General features: G+C 42.6%; 2 protein-coding genes across 4 annotated transcripts in view; one reads left to right on the top strand and one right to left on the bottom strand.

The window, feature by feature from the left end:
* TACR2 (tachykinin receptor 2) overlaps positions 1-1,574 on the bottom strand; it is a 35,041-nt gene extending 33,467 nt beyond the window's left edge. The window contains exon 1 of the mRNA XM_039481616.1: positions 1,485-1,574. The gene's annotated coding sequence lies outside the window, so the exon portion shown is untranslated. The remainder of the gene's footprint in view (positions 1-1,484) is intronic.
* Positions 1,059-25,004, top strand: part of TSPAN15 (tetraspanin 15) — a 38,756-nt gene continuing 14,810 nt past the window's right edge. The window contains exons 1-3 of one of the 3 annotated variants that reach the window (XM_039481613.1): positions 1,059-1,268; positions 13,657-13,842; positions 16,802-16,876. In XM_039481613.1, the coding sequence (XP_039337547.1) occupies positions 1,173-1,268; positions 13,657-13,842; positions 16,802-16,876 (357 nt within the window). In that variant the 5' untranslated portion in view covers positions 1,059-1,172. The remainder of the gene's footprint in view (positions 1,269-13,656; positions 13,843-16,801; positions 16,877-25,004) is intronic. The other 2 variants (XM_039481615.1, XM_039481614.1) reach the window with 2 other exon arrangements.

Genomic DNA, 25,004 nt, shown 5'->3' with positions numbered 1-25,004 from the left:
TGCCTGCTGGGACTAACAAGGACTGTACCAGGGGAAAGGATAGGGCCCAGACTAGGAAGGAGTCTAGTTTGTGAAAGAAGCTTATTGGAACATCTCTGAGGGTGAGATATTACCTGTAATCTGTTTCTTAGTGTATTATGTTAGACTTGCATTTTTTGTTTTATTTTGCTTGGTGACTTACTTTGTTCTGTCTGTTATTACTTGAAACCACTTAAATCCTATGTGTTATACTTAATAAAATCACTTTTGTTTATTAATAAACCCCAGAGTAAGTGATTAATACCTGAGGCGGTAAACAGCTGTGCATCTCTCTCTATCCATGTTATAGAGGGCGGACAATTTATGAATTTACCCTGTATAAGCTTTATACAGAGTAAAATAGATGTATTTGGGGGTTGGATCCCATTGGAAGCTGGGTGTCTGGGTGCTAGAGACAGGAGCACTTCTTAAGCTGTTTTCACTTAGAGCCTGCAGTTTTGGGGAGTGTGGTCCAGACCCTGGGTCTGTGTTGCAGCAGGCTAGAGTGTCTGCTTCAACAAGTCAGGGTTCTGAAGTCCCGAGTTGGCAGGGAAAACAGGCTCAGAGGTAATTTCAGCATGGCAGGTGACAGTCCCAAGGGGGGTCTCTGTGATGAACTGGTCACATCCAGTATGGTGGTGGTGATGTTCATAACACTGACACAAAGAAATTAGAGGCAGTGTAAATTTGTGCTCCGTCTCCTTCGTCAGGGAAGGGATGCTGTCAAACTCCAGGTCATGACTGAAGGCACAGTGTGAACTACAATCTTTACGTTCTTGAATGAATCGTGCTGTAACTCATCAGATATAAGCAGAAAGGCTCCGTGGTCAGAACGCCGAGATTCCGACTCGCTCAGCAGAATTGTTTTCTTTCACAGCTTCAACCTATGATGCATCGTTTGCCAGACGTCGCAGGCTGGGGTGCCCCCGTTCCGCATTCCCCCTCCCGGTCAAGTGAAACACACACACTCAGTCGCGCTCACTCGTCCCTCCCTGGTCGTCCCCCGCCCCCAGCTGAGCGATAGCTCCTGCGCCGCTGCCGCCCAGCGGTGCTGGCCGCGGCTGCGAGACTGCGCCGCCGGCTGGGTGCCGCTCGCGGGCTGCGCTGCAGGTGGCGGCGGGAGAAGCAGGAAGCGGGTCGGGCCGGGGAGCAGGATGGCGGCCGGGGACTCGGAGAACATCCGCTACTGTGCGCGCTTCTCCTACCTCTGCCTCAAGTTCACCCTCATCACCTACGCCACGCTCTTCTGGGTGAGCGCGGGCCGCCGGCCGGGGAGAGACCCCGAGCCCCGCTGTGACCAGTCTGCAGCCACCGCCCTGCCCAGCAAATCCCCCCAGGCCAGGGCAGGGCAGGGCGAGAGCTGCCCGCGCACTCCGCGGGGCAGAGTTGTTGTTTTTATTTATTGGGGGGGAGGAGAGGGAACGCTCGAGTCATCCTCCGCGTGGATGTGCGTTCCCGGGGCTCACCTCGTGTGTTGGCCCGCGAAGTGCGGGGGAAGGCCAGGGAGGTTTTCCCCTTCAGCGGGGTTTGGTGCGTGGGTATGGACGAATGTTGTAACCGAATGAGATCTCTGGCGTCAATGCACCGCCTGCCCTAGGAGGACCTTCGGAAGCCTCTGGGGCGCAGATCTGTGGTTGTCACTGGGTAACAATCAACTGGTGTTGGCAGTTAGCGACTTTCAGAGGTGGAAGCGTGTGGCAGGTGGCATGAAAATCAGTTGTGTACAGTAACAGGAAAACATTGCTTTGTCTCACTCAGATGGGAGTAGGAAAGCTAAGAAGGGGAAAGACCTCACCCACTAGAGAACCAGTTGTTTTGTGTCTGATTAATGCAGGATGGTTTCAATTTTAAGTTTGTGGGTTGTTCAGTGATGTTTCATCTGCTCTGTTATGTGCTTTTAAAAGAGGAAGGTGCAATGTTGCTTGATGTCTTTTACTGATTTTCTTAGGAAAGGTAGTACAAGAGAAGAACTTCTGTTGAAAGAGACATCATCCAGGCTGTTACAGCCCAAATCCAATTGATATGTCTGTCCTTCTCAAAAATGGCAACTTCACCTTTGATATGCATCCTGAGTATGAAAACAATGATCAGAGGCGAACACTCATTTAGGGGGAAAAAATAGCAAATTTCCATTTTCAGGGTGTGAAGTTCTGGATTTACAGCAGAATCTGACAGACCATTATCTGGTGAAATTTGTTTCCGTCTTTGTCTTCACAGGGCTCCAAATTCAAGACTACTGCATTTCTTGTTTTGAAGATCTGATAATTTTTCCCTAGTAGAGAGAGATTTTTAAAGTAAGGCTTTTTGTTTTAAAGCATGAGTTGGGAGAACGTTACTTTGGTTTCTGAGTCTTCATAATGTAGTATCCCTTTAGGTTTTGTTTTGAAGAAACAACTACAATTTGAGGAATAACTGAAAATCAGAACATAAAGCACATTGCCTTTACTTCAGACTTTTTTGGATATTAGGTATCTTTTAGCCTCTTTTGTTTTATTATTATTTTTTTAATAGAAAATTAACCTTTTCTCCTCCTTGGATTCATAATTTCACTCTAGCAACCATTCCCTAAGTAGAACCTTCTGCAAAAAACAGCCAGGGCAACAATAATTATAGCCTCCCAGATTAGGATACTTGTCCTAGTAATAACATTTTACTAATTTTGTTCTGTTGTTCTGTGTTCAAAGTGTTTCTAGTAAATTGATTTATACACAGATATGCCTTCTGTTCTTTCTTAAACACCACATTATCTTTTTTTCTGTAAGCAAACTTTCTGTAAAGGCACCCTTGTACCTCATTTACTTGTCTGCTCTTTCATTTGTCATGGTGGGCTTGTTCTAGTGTGGCATAATACACCACTTAATAATACACAACTTAGTAACAGAAAAGTCAGCCCTGGTATCACTGAGTACCTGCCCAGACCAAGGTAGCTTTCAAACACCTTAAGAAATTTAGTCTTTATTTGTAATTCTCCCCTCCCTTCCCCCTGGATTTTCAACTAGGAAAGTATGCTAAACTTGTTCCTCCTATCATATATCAAAATACATAACGTGCAGTCTAACACCATGGAATAGTTGTTAAAAGGAAATTAGATATAATGTTTTGGTAATTAGAAATGTTAGTTCATAATAATGTTCGGGTGAGCTAAGATTAGCTTATGTGAATGGAGTTTGCAAACATATAGTTTACAAAAAAAATCCTGAAGAGACAGAATTTAAATTCGTACGTTAATGGAGGAAAGTTTATACACACTGTATCTTCCTTTAAATAACTCCTTGTCACCCCAGCACAGAGTCCAGGCAGGTTTTACCATGCCACCCCACCCTCAACAAAATTACTGTAAATGTTCCAAAAATGAAAAGAAGAAAAACTATAAATAACAGACCGGCAAATATAGAATTCCCAAGGCATCTATATTTTAGTGATCCTTTCAATTTATTTATTTTATTTATTTAAACCTTATTTATATCTAAATGCTTAACTCATTAATATATTAAGAAGGCGGTTTGGAACTTGAAAGTGGGACAGAGGCCACAATGAAAGAGCTGTTGGAGGAGGAAAGGATGGGGGCTGATAGCATTTATTCTTGCAGAGGGGTTCCTTTGTTAGTATAATTGTCTTCTTTCACAGATTGAATGTATGATGTATTGTTTGAAATATGTCGCAGGCTTGTGTTCCCTCTAAATTCTCCATTCTCCCAATGGAGTAAAACAGATCTCCTTACTTGTCCAAATGTGTAATAAGTACCTAAGGCTGAATTATTTCTTCTGTTATGCTGACACAATCCCACTGACTTCTGAGAGTAGATTTTTGTTCTTTATAGTGAACAACCCTTCTAGCTTGTGAAGGAATTTCAATATATTACTCACTTGTTTAAATCTTTATTGACTGTACTTAACTGCTCTATACTTTCCCCTCTGTTAGGGTTATACTTTGGTTCATGCTGAGCACATTCACCTCCCATTTACTTCCATTAGTTTCTATGGGCACTACTCTCTTAAGCACACTTGCAAAGCAGCCAGAGAGCTGGCCTACTGGGGCAACTGGGAATTCCTCTGGTGTCAGAGTTTTGCTAACCTGCAATAGGGGCCAAACCACCTGCTGGCAGTCTCAGCATAGAATTGAGGCAAAGGTGATGTAAAGCCAACTTAACCCCTTGTTTCTCCTGGTAATTGCCAGAATTATTGTTCTCGTCATATTTTTTAACGCTTAATAGTAATGATTTTTTTGCAATAATGGGTTCAAGGCTGGAGCATTTAATTAAAGAATAAGTATAAAATTTGTAAATTGTAAGACTTTTTTTTCTTAATTTGTGGGTTTGATCAAGCAAATGGGTCTCTCAAAATCTGATCCTGTTGCTTGCCACGTGCATTTTACAGATTTTCTGAGACAAATCTGTTTAATTAAACTAATTTTTGCTCCTGTCAACATTATTGAAGATGCACAAAGAAGAATAAAAATAGTCTGCAAAAACTTGTTTTGACTGTCAAAATGAATAAATTTGTTGCAAGGTCCTGTCTCTGCTATGGTTTCAAATGTGCATCTAGAACTCTGTTCAAAAACTGCTGACTTTTCTAGACAACTGATTTCCAACACTTCCAGCTAATGAGATAGTAGCATAATTTATCTCTCCAATGTGAAGAGGTATTTATGTTATGCTAGCCATAATAACATTATCAATTCCCTTCTCCTCCAAGGCCTGCATCCTATGTTGGTCTGTAGTAGGGTTTGTAACAATAGTGAGTGTGATGAGAACATAAAGCATTTTATAACACTGTTAGACTGTAATTGAGTTTTGAAACTGGTGTCAAACACAAATACAGCCTTAATGTAGACAAGATCTTAGTCACTGATACAGGCTTAAAAGGCTGTTTTTCCAGAGGTTCTAACCATAATTATGTTTTAAAATAAAACCCATTCCCCCCATCCAAGGTTTCAAGATGAAAATAACTAGTGCTGATAGTCACAGAATTACTTGACACACTTAAACTTTTGTATGTGAATTAAATAGTAACTTTAGCGCTGGGACCAGTAGTTAAAAAACTGCTTTTTCTTCCACTTGGGAAAGTGATTCCACTCTTTTCCACACACACAAAAATACAGAGGATGTCCCTATCCTTTGGTGATACATATCCAATTAATACAAATCAAGGCCAAATCACTTCTGGCGTGAATAAAATATGATTTGCCAAATTTAAATTCAGTTGTGAAGGGATAGGATGCAAAATATACATATGTCTTTGTGGTTATCTGTGGCCTTGTTTACACTGCCATGTTTTGTTGCCAAAACTGCCCTTTGTCGACCAAAACAGTGAGTGCATACACACTGCGAGGTGACTTTTGTTGGGAAAAATGCCCAGTAGCATAGGGAGCAGGGCAAAAGCCACAAGCACGGAGTAGATGTACACTCGTTTCCCTGCTTACCCTTATCAGTGAGAAGTCTGCTAGAATGATCCCCGCCTGTGGAAAAGTGTGGGGGAATTTTAGAATTTGTTCCCTAGAATGCTGCACCATGAACACACATGTGTTCTTTTCCCCGTGTGGAGAGCCCTCCCTCTCTCACCCCAGCCAACACTCACAATGCTTTGGCTGTTCGCACAGATGTGTGCCTGGCTAGGGTCAGTGAGAAAGTGATGGCAATGTTGCAAAGGGTGTATTTAACCGAATTGTTTCAATGCTGTGTGTGAATTAAACAATCTCACTTCTGTGCATTGTCCCCTGTGCTTCGCCAGATGTGGCCTTCAGGAACACCCCATGCACCCAGCTGAGCATCTCCACAGGTAAGAAAGCACCCAGACGTAGCAAAGAAGACATGTTCTGGGAGGTCCTGCAGTGCTCCATGCAGAAAAGAGGGAACACAAGTAGTACTGGGAAGCCGAATGGCATGACAGAAAAGAGAATCGCGCATTTGTTAAGGACGGAACTGAGCGGATGATTAAAGTAATGGAGGAGCAAACGCAGATGCTGAAGTCCTTAATAATACTGCAGACTGAGCAAATCCGTGCTCCACCTCCACTGCAGAATATTCAGAACTATTTTCCATTGAGGCACCTCTGACAGAGATATGTTACTGGTGCTCATTGTCAAAGTGCTGCCTCAAAGCCTCCCTGATTCAAATAGCCCCCTTCTGGGCTCCTCTGACAGCCCTGGTATCTGGCTGCTCAGAATCAGCGGCCAAGCAGTCTGCTTCAACATTCTATCCCTGAGCAAACCTTACACCCTTAGCTTCACAGAGATTATGCAACATACAGCACCCGGCTATGACCATGGGAATATTATCCTCAGTGAGGGCTAATCTGCATAAAGGCATCACCAGCATGCCTTTAATCTGCCAAAGGTACATTCAACTGTCATCTGGCACCCATGGAGCCTGTTGTTGAACCATTCCTTACTGCTGTCCAGGTGTCCTGTGTAAGGTTTCATGAGCCATGGCTGTAAGGGGTACGTCGGATCCTCCAGGATCACTATGGGCATTTCAACATCCCCCACTGTAATCTTCTGGTTTGGAAAGAAAGTCCCCGCTTGAAGCTTTCTGTACAGGCCGGTGTTCCTGAAGATGCATGAGTCATGCACCTTTCCAGACCACCCTGCAATGATGTCAGTGAAATGCCCATGGTGATCCACAAGCGCCTGCAACACCCTGGAGAAATACCCCTTCCTATTGATGTACTCCATCGCAAGGTGTTCTGGTGCCAAAATGGGAATATGTGTGCCATCTATCACCCCTCTGCCATTAGGGAAACCCATTTCTGCAAAGCCATCCACTAGTTCATGCACATTTCCCAGAGTCACAGTCCAGGACGTGATTTATTGCCCTGCACACTTGTATTAACGCAGCCCCAGTGGTCGACTTCCCCACTCCAAACTGATTTGTGACTGACTGGTAGCAGTCTGAAGTCGCCAGCTTCCACACAGCGATTGCCACACGCTTCTCTACTGAAAGGGCAGCTCTCATTCTGGTGTCCTTGTGTCGCAGATCTGGGGTGAGCTCCGCACACAGTTCCAGGAAGGTGGCTTTCAGCATCCGAAAGTTCTGTAGCCACTGCTCCTCATCCCACATGTGCATGATGATATGATCCCACCATTCAGTTCTTGCTTCCTGAGCCCAAAAGTGATGATCTATCCTCTGCACCTGCTCTGTGAATGCCAAAAGCAATCTAAAGTTGCTCCTATCCATATCACACAGAATGTTGGGCACCTGCGAGTCTTCCTCTGTTAGGAACTTCACGATTAACTGCACTGCCGTCCGCGAAGTCTTCATGACAGTTAACAGAGCATAGGCGAGCAGGGCAGGATCCATCCCTTCTCACAAAGATGCCAGGCTGCATAGCAAAGAAGGGCCATTGCAAAAATGCCACAAAAAAAGCCAGAAGACCCTGGAGTGCTGGGACAGAAAGCAATGCATCACAGGACATTTAGCCCTGTCCCAAAATGCACCGTGATCCGCCGTGATTTGCTGGTTATGATTATGCCATTTGTATGCATGTATCATTTTTTTATTTGAAGTTATTTGAAGTTATAAGTATTGGCTCCATACCTGGATTTCAAATGTTTGCTCCTGGGGTAACGCCCACAAGGTAGTTAGCCAGCATATCTTGGAGGTACTATTCAAATTGAGTGACCAATCAAAAGAACATTTAACTGACAATGAACCATGCGAGATGCCTATTACACATAATGGAATTTCCTGTAATGACTATGCGAAATGCATGGACATGTGACTTGTCCATGTGACTCCAACCGCCATCTTGTTACTGTACTTTTCCACAGTAAGAACAATGGGATTCTCTCCACATGGCAGAAGATATCAAAGGCTCTGGAAACACCTCTGTTTTGCCTCTTTTCTGCTCCAGCCTCTGGACTATGAACTTACATTAATGGAAGCATTCTAACCAAGGAATTGAGGACCTTCCAGTGATTTGGAAGCAGCCAGAGACTTGACTTAGGCCAGCAGTTTATTCCATCACTGCTATGAGCCTGAACCAAGAACTTTGCAATTATTGTATGTATTTGATTCCTTTAACTAATTTTAACTCTCACCTTTCTTTCTTTTTATGAATAAACCTTTAGATTTTAGATACTAAAGGATTGGCATCAGCATGATTTTTGGTTAAGATCTGGGTTATATATTGATCTGGGTGTGTGGCTGATCCTTTAGGATCAGGACAACCTTTTATTTGATGAGACTGGTTGTAAAGAACCACTCACCATTAAATCCATCGTTTTTAGTGGTGTTATAAGAACTGGAATGTCTAAGGAAACTGCTTTTATTGCTTCTTGTTAGCCAATGTGGTGAAACAGAAGTTTACTTTTGTTGCTGGTTTGGTATATCCTATGGGGGATTAGCCACCAATCTTGGGGCGTGTCATCAGTTTTTCTCATCAGTTTTTCCTGAATTTGGCATCCTCAGTTGTGGCCCACAAAGGCACGGTTACAGGTGTCGTGCTGCACTGTGGGATAGGTACCCACAGTGCATTGCTCACACTGTCGATGTTGCCCCCACTGTGGACGCGATCTACCGACAGAGGGAGGAAATGTGAACACAAAATTGCGATTTTTATTATGTCAATTTTTGGGTGTCGACATCACTTTTGTCAACACAAATTGGTAGCGTAGACATGGCCTATGTGTGGTTTGGATTTCTGCAGCAGCTGGAAGGAAGAGAAGAGTCAACACTGGCAGAAAAGGGTAAGTTGGAGGGGTTAAAGTTCTTTCCCAATCTGTTACCTCTTGGTTGAGGCAAAGCAATGATGCCGGTTTTTTTAGCCATCTGTGAGGTTTTTTTTAGCCCTTTAGGCTGTGAGTTTTGGTTGTGTTTTTTTTTTGGAAGGTTTGCCAATAGAAATAATGAATACAGTAATAAAGCTAGTTTAGTATGCACATTTTACAAAAAAAATTCCACCTGTGTGTAAGAGAAGTGCACACGAAGACAAGTTTATTCAAGTAATGGTATTGCTGGATAGAGGGGTAATTATATTGTCAGCATCATACTTTTTGATCTGTGTATTAATGCTAATTTAGGATTTAAAAAAAAAATCACTTTTCAAAAATGTACAAGTAAATATAAGCATAACCCACGTGCACAGGGATTATAATAATGTATCTATTCTTTCTTTAGGAATTCCCTCTGCTAAAAAAAAAAGTCTTTATACAGTATGGAATATGTGTGTATTGCATGATGGTATGGAGTAAATGTTTTATTAGCATGATTGTGGGAAGGTAGCATTACTCCTGAATGGGAAAGCTACAAATGAGTGCCAGTAAATGCTTTATGCCTCCCACATTTCTATATGTCATGTTTTGCAGAATAACTATTTTAGAAATATTCTAGTGAGTTTTTATACATTTTATTGGCACCAAGTTTTGTAACTGTCTACCTGTCAAATGCCACTATTTTGAAATGTGAAATGTTGGAGCCTTCCAGAAGTAGAAGTACATGCTGTATGTCCTGTTGGGAAGCTCGGACTATCCCTTGTGTATAGTTTGCATTTCAAGTCTTGATGGGTTATGAGGTATCACGTCTTAAACCTGTCATTTTTCCAACACTGAATAGTGTCCATTCTGGTTCTCAGGCAGCCCAGTGTAATCTTTTGGGGAATGGGAAGAAAGGAGACATAGTTGTGGTATGTTGATTTAATAAAAGAAAATAGCTGAAACTTCTTCTGAGTTTGGAATATCTAAAGTAGTCTTGGAGGAGATGGATGGGCAGAATGCAGGGTTAAGTGGACAAAAGTGCGTTTTGTCATATGGCCCTGCAGTTTATTAGCTAGGTATCATCACCAGATATGCAAAATTTGTATGTGGAGCATATATGTTCCTACTTCCAGACAAAAATCTTTAGGAAGATGTGGTTAGGTTTGCAAATATGGATCAATAACTCAAGGGAAAAATCTTTCAACAGAATTTTCTAGTGTTAAAACTACAAACTTCTGAAAACCAGGGAATTCATATGTAAGTTTCTACAAAGAAACTTAACTCTGACTTTATATCCCTACCATCTTGCGTGCCCTCTGTGTAAGGTATATACTTGCTTGACAAGTATTTCAGCTACTAGACAAAACAAATCCTCAAATCTTGATAGTTTGGCTATAAATGCTGACAGCTGAGGACATCTTAAACACTGTATACTGTACTTTAGTGTCTTATGTGCAGTTGCTTATGATAGTGCATAGTAAGTTCTACCAACTTCCTAGCAGAGTATACTTAATATAACTGCAAGTCTATACTAGGTTTAAATGATCTGCAGGGGCGGCTCTAGGAATTGCGCCGCCCCAAGCAGGGTGGCACGCCACGGGGGGCGGTCGCCGGTCTCGCGGCTCCGGTGGACCTCCTGCAGACGTGCCTGCGGAGGGTCCGCTGGTCCTGCGGCTCCGGTGGACCTCCACCGGAGCCGCTTGCTGCCCTCCCGCAGCACGCCGCCCCAAGCACGCGCTTGGCACGCTGGGGTCTGGAGCCGGCCCTGTGCAGTAGTAGGGAGCTTGAACAGTGTATAGTAAAGGGTTGTAAAATTTACGATTTCTAAGCTACGAGAGTGCAAACATACACCTGAAACTTGTTTTTCAGCTCTTACAATGTATACAAGAGATTATTGTGGACAGATTTCTTATTTTCTTTTTAAACAAACTAATTCCAAACAAGAAACGTATACCAGCTTTATTCTGGAGTAGATTTTATTGTTGAGATTTAAGTTCCTGAAAGTTGGAGTTTGTAATGGAAAAACTGACACAGTCCTAACTGTGGTGGCTGTGAGAGGCTTTGATATAGCAGAGTGTAAAGCAGGCATTTGAAATCATGGCAGATCTGAAGGTGCTGATTTAATCAAATTCAGATTTAGACCTGTACAACAGCAGCAGTGTGTAACAGAAAAAGCAGTGCTGTTTCTGGGCAGTAACGCTAGGAACTTTATTGGCTTAATAGTGAGTGTATCTATTCTTAAAAGGGCACTTTTTAAATTTTTTATTGCAAATCATTTCACTGCATATTTATTTTTAAGGTCTTGGATAGGAAGATCTAACACACAAATTAATATAAAACTTTAAGCCAAGTAAGGAATATAGGGCTGTAAGGCTAGCCAAACCCAGATGTATATATTTTAACAAAAAAGGTATTTTCTAGACATTTTTAGTTATGTTAATATGCATGCTATAATAGCCGAAAAGCCTGCCATTTATCCATTAAGTTGATACTGAAGATTTTTGATAAGACACTGTTTAAAGAGTGAACATGAAAAATCATATACAATTGTATTCAAGTGATGAGAGACAGATTTTAAATAAACACAGGACTAATCCATTTGTGTGTTCTGTTTTTGGCTTTTAGTAAACTATTTCCCCCATCTCAGAATTTTTTGTAAACTGCAATAACCTCAAAGCATTATTCAGTATCAATATTTTTAGAATAAGATTAAAATACTACATTACATAATAATTCTTTTTAAATTAATGGACTTTGCAAATCTATTATTATACAATTGCTATTATAAGGTTTATTGAAGATTCTTTGGGTTGTTTGCCAATGTTCCTAAGTTTCATACCAGCTAGAGTAATATGAATTGTTATGATAAATAATATAATTTATAACTGATAATTCAAAACATTTTGCTTTTTAAAAGCTAAACTAACATTAGAGATCAGCCTTCTAAAGATGTAAAACCAGTTAAAAATAGCTACAGTAGAAAAGGGCTTGTAATGTAAATAGTAAAGTTGAATAAGCGCTGACTGTCTTTTCTCTTCTGTGATTCATAAACTCCCTTATACAAAAGGCACTCTGAAGTCAGGAAATCGTGTTAGCCTGAATTCAGTCTTATTGATTTAGTTATTTAATGGTTGAATTCAACAAGACAGTGAGAAGTGTTAATGCACAAAGAGAAAAAGACACTAATATCAAGTACACCATCTACACAAGCAGGGCCGGCTCCAGGGGTTTGGCCGCCCCAAGCAGCCAAAAAAAAAAAAAAAAAAAAGCCGCGATCGCAATTGGGAGGTCCTTTGCTCTGAGCGGGAGTGAGGGACCCTCTGCTGAATCCCTGAAAGTGCCGCCCCACTCCCGAGTTGCCACCCCAAGCACCTGCTTGATTAGCTGGTGCCTGGATCCGGCCCTGTACACAAGTACACCATCAAGTACACCCTTGCAAAGCTCTTGGAAGTTACATAGTATTACTGGCTAGGTCTACACTACAGACCTTACCGGGGCACAGAAGCTGCACCATGGTAAGGTCTCCTGCGCTCTTTGCCAATTGGCGAGTGCTCTCCCATTGGCATAATTAAACCACCCCCAATGACTGGCGGTAGCTATGTTGGAGGAAGAGCGCCTCCCGCTGACAGAGTTGTCCACCACAGGCACTTAGGTCTGTCAGGGGAGTGTTTTTTCACGCCCCTGACCGACAAAAGTTTTACTGACAAAAGTGCTAGTGTAGACATAGCCTAACACAGTGGTTCTCAAACTGGGGGCTTTCCCTACACAAGCGGTGGCCCCAGTTTGAGAACCGCTGGCCTAACAAAAGTAATAGAAACTGTGACCAAATACATGTGTCCATAGCTAATACGAGTCCAAATGCAATCATCTTGTGGACTGAATAGTAGAGAATTTGAATTGGCAGGTTGAAATAGCCATACAAGAGCAGAATAACAAGTGTAATATTTATTTCCTGAAAGCTTGCATTTATGATGTAAAGGGGAAAATTGCTAATCTTGGCAAAATTGAATTATAGTAACAGTCATGCCTATAGTTTAAAGCAGTGGTTCTCAAACTGGGGTTGCCACTTGTGTAGGGAAAGCCCCTGGCAGGCCGGGCTGGTTTGTTTACCTGCCGGGTCCGCAGGTTAGGCCGATCGCGGCTCCCACTGGCCACAGTTTGCAGCTCCAGGCCAATGGGGGCTGTGTGAAGCTGCGGCCAGCAAATTCCTTGTAAACAAACTGGCCCAGCCCGCCAGGGGCTTTCCCTACACAAGCGGTGGCCCCACTTTGAGAACCACTGGTTTAACATGAGTAATATACAGACTTTTTTGCAATACTGACATACAAGTAGGAAGATCTTGTCTACAAGGAACATAAAATTCTCTCTTCAAATTCACTTGGAGGAGGGAAGGAAAAAAGGCAGGTTGGTAAAACTTGTACATGGACTAAGCCCTTGTACATCTTATGCAGAGATTTGGTAAGTGGAAAAGTGCCTGTGTGACTGTTCTTGTCAAAATGTGGAGTTATGAGAGTGGCTCCCAAAAGAGTATCTATAGTGGAGTATCTATAGGTCCAATATCTATGGGAAACTTTTTTATCAACTTTTCATTATAATTCTCTTGGCATGAAGTGATGTGCAAATGAATAACTATGTACAGGATCACTTTGAACTCATTTGCTTGCAGTGTACTTTAATTTTGGGGTGTGTATAATCTGCAAAGAGAACATTATACAAGTTAAATGTAGAGACCAGTACTTTTAAGTTTTTTTCTTAACCTAGTGCATGGTAATTGTAGAAGTAAATTATTTGTAATTCATTCCAAAGCAATTAGTGACAATATTTGTATATGACAAAAAGTGACAAAGACAAATTTAATACAATTCATTAAATGACATCTCTATATTTAAGGTAAATATTATTATTTGAAAAAAATAACACCTGTTTTTCTTTTTTTTTTCATTGCAGTTGATAGGAGCACTTGTTCTTGCTATTGGAATTTATGCAGAAGTTGAAAGACAGAAGTATAAAACCCTTGAAAGTGCCTTTCTAGCCCCAGCAATTATTTTAATACTCTTGGGCATTGTAATGTTTCTTGTATCATTTGTGGGTGTACTGGCTTCTTTAAGAGACAATATATGCCTTCTTCAAGCAGTAAGTACTCCATTTTTTACTGTCTTTTATAGTTTTTGTATTTTTAGATATTACTTGAACTCAACCACCCTAACCATTCCTTCATCTATCTTTTATAACATTGTATAAAAAAAAACACAGTATTTTTTCCTCTCCTTCAATTAAATAATAGAGAGAAACTATGTAAAGCAAGGCTGGTACACACAACTTTAAAAGCAATACAATCAAGTCACTTTTCTGACTTTAATTAAACATTATAAAATCCTTTATGACGACCTGTTCTTACAAATATTTCTTTGTACAGGCATCTTTGTAATGAATCATCTGGATTATTATTTAATATGTACAAGTGGGATTTTCACAAGTGCTCAGCATTGGCCTAGCTCTGCTCCCACTGAGATCATTATTGACGTCTGCGGGAGCTGCCGCCCTCCCCACCACCCAGGGGAGGCCAAAGCCGAAGCCCAAGGGCTTCAGCCCCAGGCAGGGGGCCTGTAACCTGAGCCCCGCCACCCAGGGCTGAAGCCCTTGGGCTTTGGCCCCAGGCCCCAGCAAGTCTAAGCCAGCCCTAGCGACCCCATTAAAACAGAGTCACAACCCACTTTGGGGTCTGTAGCAGGGTGCTTACCCTGCTCCTGCCCTGAAGGGGTTAAAAACAGCCCTGGGAGGGGGTTGTGGCTGGAGAAAGCAGCCTTTAGGCTGGGCTGATTGGGGGAAGTGGCTGCAGCTCTGGCCATGCCCCAAACTGAGCAACAGGGCCTTATAAGAAGGCCAGGGAAGCCAGAAGCCAGTTAGTCTCTCTCTGTTTGTAGTGGGAGAAGGGCCTGGCTGCAGGGAGCTAGACACAAGGTACCTGAGTGAAGCAGGGCTGGGAAAAGGCAGAGGAGCTGGGGAGCTCTAGCCTGGAAAGCCCCAGGCTGCGGCCTAGCATTGGGCTAATAGGTACTGGGGGTTGCAGAGGGCAGCTCAGGGGTAGGCCAAGGCAGCAGGCCCAAACCCTCCTTGTCAGTGATGAGTAGGCTGATACTGCAGTCTGCCCCAGGACGTGGGGCTAGACAATGACTGGCAGTAGCCATGTACTGAGGCAAGGTGGGGATGGAGGTTGGGGGTTCCCTGGGGAGGGGAGACCCTGAGAGAAAGGGATTACTGCCAGGGGACAGCACCCCATGTAAAAGGGCACTAGGTCCAGGGAGGGACACAGGGGCCAGAGGATAGGCGGATCACTGGCCTGCAGAGGGCGCTCCAGAGCTGAATCAAGCTAATTCCCAGAAGTCACCAGCAGGAGGTGCCGCAGGGGTGAGTCCGCCCATCTACAGGGTCCCAACCCACAGTTTGAGAACTGCTGCAAAATCCATCTATCAAAGTAATTCGCAGTTTCAAGGTTCTACTCTTCTCTGTTCTCAAATAGTTGCAGTGGCCAGATATTTGAGTGGTGGGACGCGGGCTTTGGCCTCCCCACTCAGGGAGGCAGGGCTCGGGCGGGCTCAGGCTTCCATCCCCCCTCCTGGGATCATGTAGTAATTTTTGTTGTCAGAAGGGGCTCACGGCACAACGAAGTTTGAGAACTCCTGGGTTAAGGCATTAAACTGAGAAGCTAGTTGTCAGAAGAAGCATTTTGGGGAGATGGCAGACTCAGACTGAATCTAAACAAGTTGGCTCACATCCAGATCTCTGTCTACCGTTCATTGGGGAAAGCAGGGGGAATGGTTCTGTGGGGTTCATTGAAAAGGAGATGTACAACTGCATATTCAGTATATTGATGGCATTGTAGCACATAGCTCCTCAAAGTCTTAGAGCTGAGACCCCTGAGGAGGAAACAGCAGTAACCTAGCACTTCTCTGCTATTTTTGTGAAAGAATGAGTGTAGCTATTTGAGGGCAATTCTGTTCACCCCTGCAGAGTGCTGTGGTCACAAACTTAAGTCATAAACATAAATTACAATAAGGAAAACATATAAACATAATTTTTATTCACCTGTCAAATTTTATTTACTGAATACTTAAATGTGATACGTAATGTAGGCTAAAATGATGGGTGACTGCGATTTTTAAAAGTACACTGGAAATTGACAGATACCATACAGATACAGAGAAAACTGCTGAGAATCCGAGGTTGAATGATCATAGTCTCTAATTTTACAGCGGTATTGCTTCCCAGTGAAGGTTCATGGTGCTTGTTTCTTAGACTAATTCTGTCTCTAGCAGAGGAAAAGACTTTGATCTGTAGTAGTTCCAGGTCGTTCACAACAGTCTGAATAAGCTCAGTTTATTAATGTGGGCAGTCTGCAGTGTTTACTTCTGGGCCTTGTGAACACAGACACATACCAAGGGTAAACAAGTGACAAACTGTATTTTCCTGGTTGGGGGTTGGGAGAGGAAGGAGTAGGTCAGAAGCAGGAAGTACAAAAATTTCCAGTGCTCTACGTACATAGTACAGCACTAGTTTTTGCCCTCATGTTTCTGGAAAAGGTGGTAGTTAACATCTGACCCTCTTAAAGCGCTCTCACTTTGCTATCAAATGTACTAAGTCCCAGATTTGGCTGACCTTGAATACTACTGATCTTTTCAGGAAGCACAAAAACATAATGTTCTGTGTTTGTTCTAGCAGTTTGTTAATATGCTATTCCAAGAGCTATGATGCTGTTATAAAGAGAGGAAGAGGTGTTTTGTCATGATAAATGCAATGCAAGTCTTTAAAAGCTGAAATAAATTTGTTAGTCTCTAAGGTGCCACAAGTACTCCTGTTCTTTTTGCGGATACAGACTAACACGGCTTCTACTCTGAAACCTCCAAACCACAGTTTATATATATATTAACCTTGAGTTTTCTTGTTGTCTTCAAAAGTATATCGAGATTTAAAAAATTGTTCAGTATGTTGGAGGTTAAAAATTCCTGATTTAAAGCAGAACAATTGAAGGAATAACTGAGGAAATTTGATCCTAAGCTTATTTAGGATATTTTTTTCCAATTACATTTTGCAGTTTATGTACATCCTTGGTATTTGTCTCCTCATTGAACTGGTCGGTGGAGTTGTGGCACTGATCTTCAGAAATAAGGTGAGCAAAATTAGTTTGTTTTTTACTCCTTAGTAATATTATGTACAATATGCAAATGCGTGGCTACACTGTTTACATCTGAACACTAAAAGGTGAGGGACTAAAGAAAGGTACTATTTTTAAAGTTTTTTTCAAATTAGTAGGAAAAAAGGAAGTGTCATAACTTGTGCAACTTATTTTGAGACTGAAGGCTAAAGGAAAAGGTTATGTGTATGGCTCATTAGTAAGGATCTGCAATACATGCAGAATTGGTTTGCAAAAGCTTTCTGTGTTGTGAAATGCTTTTCTTCGTTTTATCTCCCATGTCCCACCGTTTGCTGCTTTCTGAAAATTTCAGCTGCCTAGGGAGACTTGGGCACTTCTGGGTGAACAATCTGTTTTGCATTTCATTTTCACCTTACTCGTGTATGTTAGTATAGTAGTGCTTAACATTATCTCAGTTCTGTTACTAGGTCAGAGAATCTTTCTTTCAATAACCAAACTACTTTGCTCTGACAGACTAGATCAACCAAACACTTTGCATATTGATTAAATTAAAAAATGGACTGTTTAATCTGTGTGTGTGTGTGTTTTTGGCAGATAGGTAATAGATTACTCTTTTCTGTTAAAGTTTTAGGACATAAATGTATATGCCAGGTTAAGTAGCAGAAGCCTATACACATTTATTTTTATTTTTTCTATTGGCAAAATCAGTAAGAACATTCAAAAGGAACAAAGGAGCAAAAAACAAAGGGCCACCCCCCCCAGTGTCCTACATCTATCTCTTCGAAAGAAAGCGTTCTTATGGATAGCTTTAAACACATAATTTTTAAACGATGAATCTTGCCATTTTACTTCTCACTGTTGTATTGAAACAAGCTTTCCCTTTCCCCAGCATTGCTCTTTCCACTTGATGCTACAGTGAAGTTCTGAAATTGAATTGTAACATCAAAAGATGGGTTATCTTCACTTTTAAAAGTTATATTTAACAGTGACAGTAACGTATACTTAACATTGAGCAAATTATTCTTCTAAATTCCACTTAAAGTGAGAAACTAGATATCAGAATGGAACCCTGCAAATGTGTTTACATTGTATTAGAATCAAAATGAGCGGACATTATAGTAAATAGAAGATTTGGGTCATGGTAAATAAAAAATCTGAAGTTCAATTTGCTGGTTTTTGAGTGTGGGGAAAGGGTTGCTATTGATTTTCATAAAGAAAAGGGTCCAATTGGTCATTCCTCTGACTCTCCCCTCACAACTTTATTTCTATTGGCTTAGTTGACTCTCTCAGCAGAGAGATTAATAACTGAAGGGATCTGGGGGCTGTACTACCCTCTTTTAGGGTTGGTGGAGAGCTTGGTGCTAATGGTTTATGGGTAAGGAAATGATTTTAAACATCCTATTGTATTCAGTGATGCACTGAATTTAAATGCTGATGTTTTGCATAAGCCACTTCCCTCTGAAAGCTGAAATGTTACGTTGCTTTGCTTTGAGTCATACTTACTGTAAGAAACATCTTATAATGGCATCTGTTTACCATCCTTTATCTTTCATAACAGAGAAAGTATCAGTTAAGTATTTATTTTTCATGCAGCTATTATGTACAGTCAGTCCCTGTTGTTCTAGTATGTAAGGGATGTTTGAAATTGTTATAACAATTTCATTTTTATGGGGCCATTTGTGTATTCTCTAGGGGATTCTGGTTGTTAATCTAGATTCAATATTTTGTGTGTGTGTTCATTTTACAGTTTAATTGTGCCTTGAAAAATATCATGTAACACTGAAGTGTACATCCTTCTTTTTAAAAACAGAGGTTATGTATTGTCCTTGAGCTTCTGACATAAAGGATGATTCCATGGAGTGCTGACTTGCTTATTCAGCCCACTGTTCTTTCTTGTTCTTGAACAAGTATATTTTATACTTCCTGAAAGTAACAAGTACATTTTATATTCATTGCTACTGATTCTCTAGATGGCAGCATGAAACTGCACCACATCACATTAGCTCTAAGTTTCCCATGGGATAACCAAAATTGAGAATTTGACTAAGCACAAGTATCATCCCTTCTGGTATCCAATTAGGCAGAATATTGCTTCAATTTGATCAAGAAAGAAAACTATCATGCACGTGGAAATATGAAAGTTTGGTGGTGTGTATAAATATAAGATATACATCTCTTCTAGAAAAGCATCTTCTTATCTTCTCTTCCTACTTCTATTTGCCTGTGGAAGGTTGTTTTATTATTTCCTATTGTGCAGCAGAAATGAATTCATCAGGACAGCAGCACAATGTCTCTTGCACGCAATTATCAGCCAATAAGATACACCAGTTGGATCTCAACCTTCTGAAACATTATCAGATATAACTAAGCTGGAGAATCTTTATTCCCTCCCTCCCTTAGCAAATATCTGCAATCTTTTACATGTCAGATGAGCCCTCTCCTTTGCCTTTCTAGCCAAGGGATGAGCAATTACAGTTAACTAGAAGAGAAATAGATGAGGGCTTCAGAAGGGAAAATGAGATTCCCAGAATGAAAGAGGTGAGATGACCACTGACCATCCTTTGGGGACTAAGGCACGGTCTATACTACAAAGTAGATTGACATAAGCTGACTTGTGTTGATCTAATTGTGCATGTGTCTACACTTAAATTTGTCTCCCTCTGATCTAAGCACCCTGTTATGGCGATACCATAACACCACCTCCCCAAGCAGCGCTGAGTCTTGTTCGATGTACTGGGGTCAACACAGCATGTGTGTAGATGCTGCGTTACTTATGTTGACCCTAATTGTCCTCCAGCAGCTGTCCCACAATGCCCAACCCTGACTGCTCTGGTCACATTTGTGAACGGCACTGCCCAAAGGACGTGGAGACCAGAAGACCTCTCCACCTGTAAAACCCCACAAATTTTTGAAATGCATTTTCCTGATTGTTCAGCTCAGCGAGCACACATGTTGGCTCTCCATTGTTGTGTGCAAGTGCCCAGCTGCCCATGCCGGCTACACATTCCAGACATACTCTGGCCTGGACTAGACTGGAGATATTGGACCTCCTGGGACTGTGGGGAGAAGAGGCTGTGCAGGCACAGATATGGACCAGCCACAGAAATGTAGATATCTGCAAGCAGATTGCATGGAGGATCAGCAAAAGTGCCGTGTGAAAGTGAAGTACCTGTGGCAGGCATACCAGAAGGCCTGGGAGGCCAACAGTCAAGCTGATGCTGAGCCACAGACCTGCCCTTTATACAATGAGTTGCATGCCATACTTGGTGGAGACCTGACCACAACCTGCAGATCACCGTGGATACCTGTGAACAGCAAGGATGATGATGATGATGGGGAACATGCAACCAGGGAGTCCAGCTATGCCATGAACCAGGACCTTTTTGAGATTCTACTTGTAATCCAATCAGTCAGGCAGTTGAGCCCAGGTCAAGGGGAAGGAAATTGGAGTATGTGTATAAATGTATTTCTCCTTTCAGTTATGTACTAATGATGCCCCCAACTTAGCAGGACACAGCTATTGACTTTTCATTAATTTACTGGTATTGGAAGAAGCATTGGTACAACAAACAGAGATAGTGTTGTTATCTGCTTTTCATCCCCCTATAGAGTTATGTGGTGGGGGCCATACAGAGCACTTTGTGTGTGTACATGGGAATTTCCCTTGTCCTCCTGAAAGATATTGCTGAAACTTTCATCGAGGTACTCTGCAATCCTCTCCTGAAGGTTTCTGTGAATGGCAGCCTTATTTCTTCCTCTGTGGTAGGATGCTTCCCACGCCAGTTGGCTGTAACTTTGGCACACACCATTGCAGTAAACAGGCTAGTGGCATACGGGCCCATGTGGGATACTGGCAGCAGCTGTGCTCTCTGTGCTTTTGTTACCCTCAGGAGGGAGATTTCAGTTAAAATGACCACCGCCTGTGAAAATGGTGCCAGTTTTCAGTGCCATTGCTCTATACTCATAGTCTCATGCAATCAAGCAATTTCCTCCTCATTTCCCTCACCCCTGGTGGGCCATACTCACCATGGCTGGTGTTGAGTGGTGCTGTGCACAAACACTCTGAAGCAGAAGTGTCAGTAAGCATGTTTTGTTTAAAACTTTAGGGGAATGTGATGGGGTATACAAATCCCACACTGGGCAACAAGGGGTTAAGGAACTGCTCTGGGTTCAGCCAGCCCTGCCCCTCCACACCTGTAGGAAATGCACCAATTGGTAGAGGAGTTAAAAGGTAGGGGAGCAGCTCATTTGGTGGCAGAGCAGAGGAGAGACCAGAGCTGCAATCCCAGCAGAAGAGAGTGGAAGGAAAGGCAAAATCTTTCCCCAGGACAACTGCCAAAGGGTACCTCCCTGAGGGAAGGGAGGACCTGCTACAGAGACAGCCTGAGAGGGAAGCATTCCCCTCTTCCTCTCATATGAACTTCAATTATTAATTTCCCTTTGTTTTGTTTGGACTACCCCAGCAGGGGAAAGCCCTAGGATTGATCTGGCCCAGATGGGTGGGCTATACTGCAGAAGGAGGCAGTTGCCGCACGAGAAAGAGAGCTACCACACTACATGCAGTTGCCAGAAGGTGGCACAAAAATTATGGGATATGGATGAAATTATGGGATGGAGATAGTTGCAGGCTGGGAAGTTGATCCCTTGCTCCCAGTCACCTCTGCACAATTCATTACTGCCCCAACATGCATTGCCAAAACTTTCCAAAAGACAGTGCGCTGGATGGTGGTGAGTTGCACATTGGGTTACCTGCCCATGGTGCACCACACAGTGCATTGATGCAAGCAATCCTGGTGAGCGTGTGCAGCTCTGACTCAAGGAGCCAAGTATGCACGTGCATGAGTGATAGATATACTACTTGGGGCGTGTTTATACTGATATGTTGCAGTCAAAGTTTGTAGTGTAGACATAGCCTTAGTCATGATGAGGAACAAGCCACCCTGACAAGCTCATGGGACCTACCTTGTTGTAATGAACATCTTCTGTTTCTGTTTCTTGAAGTCTGAAGGAAGGTGCTCTCATGAAGGCTTTCCCTGAGGAGCTGACAGCTGAAGAAAATGAGTCCATCTTCTTGCATAGATATGTGTTGGCTATACTGTTAAACTACTACTACTAATGTTAAGCTACCAGAGCTATAGGGAAAGAACTACTGTGGCCTCAGTTAGCTTCTTCCTTGTGTGTCAGAACTGAACAAAAATGTCAAGAAAAGTTGAGGGCTTGGAGAGAGGAGAGACCAAATCTGTGATTGTGTGCAGATCTAGGTATACAAATGTATTATAAATCTTTAGCTTGCTTTATGTGTGCTCCCTCACAATTGTTTTCAACTAGGTATAAAGAAATACAGGTTTATAGACTCAAACTCTAAACTATTTATTTAATTTTCAGTTTTTATAGTTTAATTTTGCATATTGTGAAGACAAATTTGGTTTTCTTATTGATATATTCTTGACTTTTACAGTGTTATTCTCTTCTTTTGGGATGCTCTTATATAAGTGTACAAAAGTTAGAAATTAAAAGATCCATCAGTTGAGTCCACCCACTTGCAGGATTTTGATTCTTGGATAAAGGGTGTATTTGACATTGGCAAAAAGATGAAGATTAGATTTCTTATATAATCAATTGTTTTCTGCAGACATTTGTTTTATTGGGATTTAAGAAATCTAATATTAACAGAATAGAAGAAGTGAACACAATACTTTATTCTTTCTACAGACTTTATTTATTGTGGGGCATTCTCTGCATACCAAGGAAACTACTGTACCTATTTCTGACCAGTGAAGTCTAGTCTTGATACATTTCTTAATTATGGAAGTTTTAGTTGTAAGGAAGATTGAGGTGTTCTGGTTCTGAGCACTGCCTATTTCAGGAAGGCTGTGACTGTACTGGATACTTAAAAGAGAAAAGTTCTAGACATTTTTTTCTTACCTCTTAGGCTCTCTTCTTGATTCATGTCTGTAGTTCCCATACACTGAGCTCAGGAGACATCGCTTCTTATATCTACAGCTTCTTTTCTGGATAACTTTTATATGTGCTCAATGCCATGATTGTAAAGTATGCAAATATTCATTTCTTCCCTCACCTTTCTATTCCAGCGAAACTGAAGCTCTTTTTTCACTAATGATCTTTAGCACAATTATTTATTTTCATGTTAGACCATAAACTATTTGTATGTTTGATGAGAGATTATTCTGCTTTGTATCATTGGGAATGGCAGGGGAGCAGTGAGGATAGAGACAGATATTGAAATATTTTGGCCAAGTAACTAGGGTTGCCAACTTTCTAATCTCAGAAAACCAAATACCCTTGCTCCACCCTCTGCTCTGTCTCTTCCCTGAGGCCACGCTCCTGCCCTGTGCCTTCTTCAAGGCCTCGCCTCCCCTCATTCTCTCCCCCCCTCACTCTCTCGCTCATTTTCACTGGTCTGGGGCAGGGGGTTGGGATGTGGGAGGGGCTGATGGCTCTGGCTAAGGGTGCGGGCTCTGGGGTGGGGCTGGGGATGAGGGATTTGGGATGCAGGAAGGGGCTCCGGGCTGGGGGTGTGGGACTGAGGGGTTTGGAGTGTAGGAGGGAGCTCCGAGCTGAGGCAGGGGGTTGGGGTGTGGGAGGGGCTATGGGGTCTGGGCTCTGGGAAAGAGTTTGAGTGCAGGAAGGGGCTCAGCGCTGGGGCAGGGGGTTGGGGTGCAGGAGGGTGTTCAGGGTGCGGGCTCCTGGGAAGTAGCCGGCATGTCCCTCTGGCTCCTAGGTGGAGGGGCAGCCAGGAGGCTCTGTGCGCTGCCCCTGCCTGCAGGTACTGCCCCCGCAGCTCCCATTGGCCGGGGGGAGCCAGCGCGTGGAGCGGGGGCAGTGCATGGAATCCCTGTGGCTGCCCTTATGCCTAGGAGCTGGGGGGACATGCCAGCTGCTTCCCGGGAGCTGTGCAGAGTCAGGTAGGGAGCCTGCCAGCCCCGCATCAACCGGACTTTTAACAGTCCAGTCAGCTGTGCTGACTGGAACCACCAGGGTCCCTTTTCGACCAGGTGGTCCAGTCTAAAACCAGACACCTGGCAACCTTACGAGTGACAGGAACTGTACTAAACTTTTAACTTAAACACAGTGTTTTCTAAAGGCACTTTTCCTGGCAGCAGTGAAAAGGAGAGAAGACCACTTTCCAATGCTCAAAGACAGAGCATCCTAACATATTCTGGCCCAAAGCAAACCCATGTTACTCTAAGACCTACCAAGTCTTGCAGCTGTTCTAAAACCTGATCGAGGCCAAAGTCTTGTGCAGACCTCTTCATGAGGCCTTACATAACAACCAGGCCTTACATAAGCAGTATTGCCAACTCAAGCATACACAAATTGTGAGTCAGACCTCATAAAATGTGTCTTTTTAAAATAAAAACCAGATCCACTTATTGCCCTTCTGGTTTTACAGCCTTTAGGATTTATGTTTTCAATCTTTTCTCCGCAAACTTGAGAGTTAGAAACTTTTTAAAACATGGAAGCTGAGAGTCTTACATAATCACATGGTTCCATGAGTTTGGGATTAAGAAGAACAACCAAATATTGCAAGTCTTGGATAAAATTATGAGAGTGAACAACATTTTCTAAGTGCCTAGGCCTCCATGCATCTCCAGGCCCTTTTTTTAGACCCAATGTACTAGTAAGAGGCATTATTCTAACTCCTGACCACTGTAGGGTTGAGAGCACCAATCACCTCTTTGTTAATTTTATCACCTGAAGGGAATCTAACCCAATCTGCCAGACAAAGTTGTGATTTTGCAAATCAAAGACAAATGAATTCTACCACATGTACCCATGAAATCTCTTCCAACCCAGTGAACCTCACAGCATGTACTTCATGCAAGGAATAGCCCTGAAGGAAGGAGGGCAACAGAGACTGGGAGGTGGAGCAGCAAGGAAGGTAGAGCAGGAAGAAGCCTGGTTCCACTTTGTGCCTCCCTTTATGGAGTGTGCCTGGGTCCATCCAGCTAATCCTGTCAGTTTTAAGTGTAGGCATAGATCTTGCTGGGCATGAGTAAACTTGCATATAGCTTGATTTGGGTGCAAGGTTACACTGTAAACAAGGGTGTGAGAGACTGTGTGCTGGAGACTGGTTGCGATAAGCGGGAACACCCTGAACTGATAAGCTTGTAATATTAAG

Source organism: Mauremys reevesii, linkage group 7 (genome assembly GCF_016161935.1).
Source record: "Mauremys reevesii isolate NIE-2019 linkage group 7, ASM1616193v1, whole genome shotgun sequence".
NCBI classification, from domain to species: Eukaryota; Metazoa; Chordata; order Testudines; family Geoemydidae; genus Mauremys; species Mauremys reevesii.
This window is presented reverse-complemented; position numbering and strand designations above follow the sequence as displayed.